The sequence below is a fragment of the Lactuca virosa genome, chromosome 5, assembly GCF_052849685.1.
Source record: "Lactuca virosa cultivar CGN04683 chromosome 5, Lactuca_virosa_CGN04683_v6, whole genome shotgun sequence".
Lineage (NCBI taxonomy): Eukaryota > Viridiplantae > Streptophyta > Magnoliopsida > Asterales > Asteraceae > Lactuca > Lactuca virosa.
The window spans coordinates 368694962-368703614 of record NC_136430.1 but is presented as its reverse complement, the minus strand read 5'-3'; the positions used below and the strand labels follow the sequence as shown (position 1 = coordinate 368703614).

Here is an 8653-nt window from a genome sequence, read left to right as displayed (position 1 = left end):
CTCTGAACCGCTGCTCCTCTAGCTCCCCGAGCTACTATTATCAATATAACACTTAGTTCCAAACTGAACTCTAGAAGTCAAACTAAGTCAACTCTGGTTAAAGTCAAAGTCCTGGTCAAAGTCAACCTTCCAGTTGACTCGACTCGCCGAGTCAACCCGAAGACTCGCCGAGTCCTTAAACTCAGAAGCTCTCAAAATACTACCCAACTCGCCGAGTCACCCCAGGACTCGTCGAGTTCAACGATCTCTGAGTCCCATCCTGTCCAACTCACTGAGTCACCGCTCAACTCACTGATATGCATCTTAAACAGAAGAGGTTGGGGGTTCTGCGACCCGACTCGTCGAGTCCAAGAACAGACTCGCCAAGTCCTAGGCAATCTTCAACAGACTCGTCGAGTTGTTCTTCCAACTCGTCGAGTTCCTGCCCATCTTCATACAACTCGCCGAGTCCACCCATGTGACTCGCCGAGTCGCTTCAGTTCTTAAACCATATAGTGGCTTTTCGAGTCATGTAGGGGCTCCAAACTGTAGATCCACTCTTCTAAGGCCCATCCTTCACGTAAAGTTGCAAACTTTACGTGAAACCAAGGAGCTATAGGCTTAAAACACTCTAGGGCTAGGGTTTAAGACAAACATGCTTCACCAACACACCAAGGGCTGATACTTTACGGGTTTTCGGACCAGGACAAGCCTAGATCTGAAGTAGCAACCTCAGATCTGGACTTCTAACCCGAAATGGCTCCTTTACATGCCAAAAATGGCCCCAAAACATCATCCAAGAAAAGATCTAGAAGCAACAAAGGCAAAGTGACAGATTGTTACCTTCAAACTGATGCTCACAACCAAAGAGTTGAATCCTCCAGCTCCTTAGTGGTCAAATCCTCCAAATCTTCCTCTTGCAAAAGCCCCAAGTCCACTTTCCTCCTCCTCTTACTCAAATTAGGGTTTGGAATCGCTTAAAGAAGCTTCTGGCCGACAAGGGGGGCTGAGGAGAGGACATAAGGTCCTTTAAATAGGGTGCAAACCCTAAGATTAGGGCTTTTCTCGTCCAGACCAGACTCGCCGAGTCCACTCGCCGACTCGCCGAGTCGGTCACTTATTTTATAACCCGGATCCCGCTCCGACTCGTCGAGTTCTTCCCTGGACTCGACGAGTTGACTCATTGACTTAGAGCTTTTCCTTTCTTTTCTTGGTCTTTCTGATTCTGGGTGTTACAAGTTCATTCTTATTCCCTTGTTTAGTTCGTGTGCGTTACCATTCACTTTTTCTCATCCATAAAATTTCAGAAACTACATTACCATTTTAGAAAGTACATTACCGTTTTAGAAAGTACATTACCATTTTAGAACATACATTACAAACATAGTACACTACCATTTAATATATAACAAACAAATTACATTACCATTATAAAAACTTCATTAACATTTATGAAAATACATTACCATTTCATCCATAACATATAAACCAATATTACATTTACATCTAAAGAAAATTACTAAAAAAACAACATTTGATGCCAACATGGGACTAGCTTGATAAATGTTTTGTCTATTAGATCCAGATTCTAATCCGTACATGGGCGAATTATACTAACTTGCAGGGAGGGGATTTGGTTAAAAACTCATAATAAATTTCTTTCCTTTTTCCAATTAATTTCATTTGGTGATTTCCGTCATAATAATCCATCCAATATCAACGTCATCTCCTTCTTTGTCTTCGTCTTCGTCTTCGTCTTCCTCCCGTTTCTTGGAGGATAACAGATTCCACACCGTGTGCGAAACGGGAGAGATCGCCATCTAGATCCCATTCCATTTCTCCAATTCATCTTCAATTTTTTATCCGCTGTGTAACATGTGGAAACCTGATTTCATATTCTTACACCATTGATCGGTTGTTGTAACATATTTATAATAAGTATATACACACATATAGTTGTTAAATATTGAAAGAAAAATGGCAAGGAGCAGATCCTCATCGTCGATCCGATGGAGGTACGTCAATCCGGCTTATTACTTGAAACGCCCCAAACGCCTTGCTCTACTTTTTATGGCTTTCGTCTTCGTCTCATTCTTCGTATGGGATCGTCAGACTCTTGTTCGGGAACATGAGGTATCGTAGACATACATATCTATTAACTTTTACCCTTTGCAATTCCATTATAGGGTCGTGAGATCCTTGTCTTATTTGTCTCGTAGTTTATCAAGGCCGCTCAAGTAACACGCAATGATGATCCCTGATTGGGAATGATTGTGAAATAACTCTAAATTGCTTGCTTTTGATTGGATTTGGGGAATACCAAACTAGAATCAGCCAAAATAGGTGTTTTGTAATCTCATTTAGGTCTACACAGAAAGAGATCCAGAGAAAATTTCTCTTAACTATCATGCTGCTTCGAGCTTATGATCAGTTTCTCTGATATGTTAATGGAAATTCGTGTTGCAAGAGATCACCAATGTCAGTCCTTTATTCTAGCTTCTGGTAGATTTATAGAGAAATAAGAACAGCTCTTCAGTGTCAACCAGGCTTCAAACTATATGATGAGTAGAATATCATGTTAAAATTTAGGGCTTGAGACCTATATGGAAGAGTTAGAAATGCAATTTACTTGTTTTATTTCCTGTATTTACAAACCACTATTGATTGACAGGAAGAGCTCTCAAAGTTGAAAGAAGAGATGGAACGCTTGCAAAATGAGGTATCACAAATTTGATTTTTATCTCAAGATCCATACAACTTACAAGTGTCCTGTAATCTAAAACTTATTGCCTCCTTGCAGCTAGGAGAACTAACGCAAGAAGGTGGTGTTTCAGTTAAAAAGATAAACACTACAACCAAAAGAACTGATCTAACCAAAATGGACAGTTTTGTCCCCGATCCAATTGAGACTCAACGAAGAGAAAAAGTCAAAGATGCTATGGTTCATGCATGGACCTCATATGAAAAATATGCTTGGGGCCATGATGAACTTCAGGTATATCATTCTTTAAGTCAAACATATCATTTTTATATAAAACACTGATTTCTTTTACTATTTTGTTTTGTAGCCCCAATCAAAGAATGGTGTGGATAGCTTTGGTGGTCTTGGTGCAACTTTAATAGACTCTCTTGATACCTTATATATAATGGGCCTGGATGATGAGTTTCAAAGGGCTAAAGAGTATGATCCATTATCTATTTTCATTAATCTTGGGCTCATTATTTTTGCCCATAGAGATTTTTTTATACATTTGTGCACTTTTATCTAGGTGGGTTGCAAACACTTTGGACTTCAATAAGAATTATGACGCCAGTGTGTTTGAGACGACCATAAGGTTGCTTTGTAAGGTTTAATATATATTGTTGATTATTATTCAGTAACCAATTTAGTAATTATCATACAATGAGACAACCTAATCGTTTGAAATATTTACCATTTTTTCAACAGGGTTGTAGGTGGGCTTCTGAGTGCTTATGATCTATCTGGGGACAATGTCTTTCTTGAAAAGGCAAAAGACATAGCTGATAGGTTACTTCCAGCATGGAATACTCCTTCTGGTATCCCTTACAACATTATTAACCTGGCTCATGGTAATGCACATAACCCTGGTTGGACTGGGGTAAGTTTTAAACTTTGACCATAGAAAATAAAATTTTGACTTGTCTTTTTCTCAAGTATTTATATATTTTCTCAGGGTGATAGTATCCTGGCAGATTCTGGGACAGAGCAACTGGAGTTTATTGCACTAAGTCAAAGAACTGGAGATCCAAAGTATCAACAAAAGGTATGTTCCCCATAGTGTCATTCATGTATGAGGATATTTGACCAAATTTAATATTGTAATTTGTAAATTGATATTTCAGGTAGAAAATGTTATTCTAGAGCTAAACAAGACATTTCCTGCTGATGGATTACTCCCCATTTATATAAACCCCCACAGAGGAACAACATCTCATTCCACCATTACTTTTGGGGCCATGGGGGACAGGTACTAAATTTACTTCCTAAAACTCTTTTTTTTTTAATCAATGGCATGATTTTAAAATTCATATATAAATTTGGATGCAGTTTCTATGAATATTTACTTAAAGTTTGGATACAAGGAAACAAAACAGCAGAGGTGAAGCATTATAGGTGAGAATTCGTTTAGTAATTTTGGGTAATTGAAATTATTTCAGCTTCACATTTTCTCATGACAAACTTTATTAAAATAGGGAAATGTGGGAGACATCAATGAAAGGTCTATTGAGCTTGGTGCGCAGAACTGCACCTTCATCTTTTACATACATTTCTGAAAAGATAGGGAATTCTTTGATCGACAAGGTAACTATAGATATATATTTTTTTTTATTAAAATCCAGTAATCGTATAAAAATTCTTAAAAAATTATACTTTCTTGTTATATATGCATGCAGATGGATGAGTTGGCATGCTTTGCACCAGGAATGATAGCCTTAGGTTCATCTGGTTATGGTCCTGCTGATTCCACAAAATTCTTAAATTTGGCAGAAGAGGTAATTAAATTCATCCCACCATAATTATAAATTTTAAAGATGTAATTTGTTCAAGATAAATATGCAAAATTGGGATTTATATGTAGCTTGCATGGACATGCTATAACTTCTATCAGTCGACACCAACAAAATTGGCAGGAGAAAATTATTTCTTTCATTCAGGGCAGGTTAGTTTTATTACTTGATTGATTGGTCAATATTTATGCGTTTGACTTATATATAATTAAAAAAAAACTGTATTGTAGGACATGAGTGTGGGTACATCATGGAACATATTAAGACCAGAAACAGTTGAATCCCTTTTTTATTTGTGGCGTTTGACTGGTAACAAGACTTATCAAGATTGGGGGTGGAATATCTTTCAAGCTTTTGAAAAGAACTCCCGTGTGGAGGCCGGATATGTTGGACTTAAGGATGTACGTAATCTTTTCTCTTTCTATCCCTAAACTTTATTATATATATATATATATATATATATATATATATATATATATATATATATATATATATACTTTGTCTTTTTTCATTTCTGGGTACAATCCAAAAATGAATCTTTTTTTTCTTTCTTTCTGGAAAATGTCCTTATGGCTAGATTCCGTTCTAAGCTTGATCCCTCTCTTTGATGGTGTTATTTTTTTGCTGTTAGTTTTCTAAAATGACCAGTTTGCCCTTGAACCAAGCCTCATGGGTTCTAGTTTGAATTAATGACTTGTTAATGAATATAATTGTAAAATAATTTAAAAAGTTGTGCTTTTTTTTTTAATAAGAAACCTTGTTTTATTTCCTCTTCATTAAATAAAGAGTAAATTAGTATATTTTTGGTCCTTGAGTATAGCTGATTTTTGCAATATTGGGCTCAAAAAGTTTTCTCTTGCAATAGTGGTCCTTATTTGAGGTTTCTGTAATGTCTTGGAGGTCCCCGATTCCAGTAAAATGACTATTTTTGGCCCATGAGTATAGCTGATTTTTCTAGTTTTGGTCATTCTACTTTGATGAGTGACCAAAAAAAATGTTACAAAAAGTAACCTCAAACAAGGACCAAGTTTGCAAGATAAAACTTATTTGGAGTAAAGTTGAAAAAATCAGTTATACTTTGGGACCAAAAATGTAATTTACTCTTAAATCAAGTATCTATACTTTAAAAAGTAAAATAAGTTGTGATTAAGAAAACAATATAATACTAAAAGTACGAGTAAGCTACAAATTTGCTCACTGTGTTTATTTTTATCTCCTGGTTTGGCCCAAGGGCAAAATAGTCATTTTAGTACAGCCAAAAAGTAAAGTTGGGTTAAGGAGTCTTTTAAGAAAAAGATTGACTTTTGGAGTAGAATAACAATTTATAGGGTCATATGTATGAGGTTAAAGATAATAATTTGGTGATTACGTTATGAATTTCAGGTGAATACAGGTGTGAAAGACAATATGATGCAAAGCTTCTTTCTTGCAGAAACATTGAAATATCTGTATCTTTTATTCTCACCCCCGTCAGTTATATCTTTGGATGAGTGGGTGTTCAACACAGAAGCCCATCCTTTAAAAATTGTACCTCGTCTTGGATTAGGGTTAGGATTAGGTTCCAAACAACATAAACAACCACCTACCACCACTACCAGACTACGTGCTAGGAGAGAAGGTCGTTTTGGTGGGACTTAGGACTTAGGATGTACTACTATTGTTAATTAAACCCTTGTGAGAAAGACCCACTTCTGCCTTTTTTTATGGAAATTTTGGGTGGCAGAGTATTAGAAGCCCAATAACCTAAGGATTCATTAGGCTATTGGGCTTTTGGGCCCTCTCATTGGCCATGTGAAATAAAGGAAACAATACATGGCGGGGAGCGAGGATCAGATAATTGTACCTTGTTTTATAATTCTATTCTTAATATAGACGTAATACTGTGGTAGTTAGTCTGTTTAGACTTTAGAGACCGATCTTTCAATACATGTACCAGTAGTTTTGGTACTCGTGTTACTGGCTTTTTGTTTAATTTTATGCTAAACTATAGATATAGACTAGCAGCACCAAATCATCTCAACGGATTTTTGTTTATCTATGGTCTGAACTAGTACAACCACTACCACTGTCATTGTTTTTGTTTTCTTCTCATTCCTGTTTTTAAATTACTGGGGTCATTTTAGTAAAAACATGTATGGATCTTTATCTAATTTGGATAAAAAAAATAGATGTACCAAGCCATGTTAGGCAACCTTTTGATTCTATCCAGACAAAACTGCAAGATTGGTTCATGTGGTATTCAAAAAACTTTGGATAGGTCCAAAAAGTTTCCAACTTGCGTGGAAAGTTCAAAATCAAAGTTTTTCTGGGTTTTTAAAGTCGATTTTACTTTTTTCATTTCTTTTTTCTATTTTCTTTATTTATTTTGGTATTTAAATAACTAAAAATAAAAAATAAAATCTCTCTCTCTCTCTCTCTCTCTCTCTCGCGCGCGTCAGTTAAAAAGAAAAGTCAAACCCCCAACCCATTTCTTCTTCTTCCTCAATACAGATCTGATGAACCCAATTCTTTTGCGAATGTGAAGACTTCATCTTCATCCATGTTTGCTAGAACCCTAATTTTTCCGATTACTTCGCACCCGATTTCTATTTGACGATTCTTACAATCCATACCACCAACAATAGATCCATGAACTCACCACCACCACTACTTCATTACTCCTACCACAATCAACATCGCGTTCTTTTTGTATGGATTCCGACCAGCTCCACCACATCTTCCAGATGTTCGACAAAAATGAAGATTCTAGAATCATCAAACAGGAACTCAACGAGTCCTTAGAGAACATGGGGATATTCATCTCAGACTCAGATCTAATTTAGATTATCGAAAACATCGATTAAAACCATGACGGATGTGGTAATCAACATCGATGGCTTCAAGCATGTGGGTTTTGGAAAATCGATCGAGATTCACCTGAAAAGGAACCATGAAAAATAGATGTCAGACACTTCCACTCAAACAATCTGAGGCAATTTCATATGGGATTCAGGATATGGTTTCTAAGGGTGGTTGCCCTTTCTCCCTTTCGTTGAAATCGAAGTCTGATTTTGACTTTTCAGTCAAACATTGTTCTTCTAGTTGAGAACTCTTTTCATGTTGTTGTAACAAATTTGATAGGGGGGAATAAGTATCATCATAGTGGGATGGATATGTTGTTGTAACAACTTATTTTTATGAAGAACTTGTTCTGCATTTATTTATTTTTGTTAATTTTGTAAACAAATTATTGAATTGAAGAAGTGAAGATCCAATTTTTGAGATGGTTTTTTTTCTGGTGGAGAGAGAGAGAGAGAGAGAGAGAGAGAGAGAGAGGTATTTTAATTTAGAATTTTCTTTAATTGTTGGAAATAAAAGAAAATGAAAAAAAAAACAAATTTAAAATAGCAAATCCATCAATTGAAACATTTTCAAACAGTTTTGGACTAAACCTACAATAGAATTCTTATTTTTGACTACTGGTGCAACTCCAAAACTTTTTGGACCAAAGTCCTAATTTTTGACATACCACAAGGACGCAATTTGCAGTTTTGTCTTCTATCCAAGGTAAAAATGTTAAGCGACCTTGTTATTCTACTTCTACTTATTATATGTCGTGTATATATTCCTAATTCTTGTCAAAATATCTACTCCTAGAGTATCTTCTATGCAGTTAGGGTGTAAACGAGTCGAGTCGTGCCCGAGCCTGACCAAGCTCGAGTTCGCCTCGTTTAATTTTGAGGAAGCTCGAGCTCGATTCGAGCCTTAAAATGAAGCTCGAGCTCGGGTCGTGAACAATTTAGTGGCTCGCGAGCCTAATTGAACCTAAACGAGCCTCTCTCCCTCTCTCTCCATGAATTGAAGCTCGACTCGAGCTCGTTTAATAAACGAGCCTCATATTTAGGCTCGAGCTCGGCTCAGGCTCGTTTAATTCGATCTCGAGTCGAGCTTTTAACGAATCGATCCTGAGTAGCTCGGCTCACTTACACCCCTATATGCAGTTATTTATTTTCCATTTATAAGGATATCAACACTTGTTTATATGTTTGGAATAAGTATAATCAAGATTGACTTCTTACCTTGTATTTTGCCTCCACGTCTATCTCTTGTTCATCGATGAGCACCAAGCTCAAGTTCCAAATGACACTCATGGTGTCCAACATCA

At 36.4% G+C, this 8653-nt stretch overlaps 1 protein-coding gene across 1 annotated transcript; it reads left to right on the top strand.

Annotated features, from left to right (window-relative positions):
- Positions 1–1649: 1649 nt before the first annotated feature.
- LOC145117133 (mannosyl-oligosaccharide 1,2-alpha-mannosidase MNS1-like) lies at positions 1650–6502 on the top strand. The gene is made up of 14 exons (XM_079053446.1): positions 1650–2112; positions 2651–2698; positions 2780–2974; positions 3048–3160; positions 3249–3314; positions 3428–3599; positions 3675–3764; positions 3844–3968; positions 4049–4114; positions 4195–4303; positions 4396–4494; positions 4581–4661; positions 4740–4910; positions 5893–6502. The coding sequence occupies exons 1-14, from the start codon at positions 1957–1959 to the stop codon at positions 6145–6147; spliced, it is 1746 nt and encodes a 581-aa protein (XP_078909572.1). The 5' UTR covers positions 1650–1956; the 3' UTR covers positions 6148–6502.
- The last annotated feature ends 2151 nt before the right edge of the window (positions 6503–8653 follow it).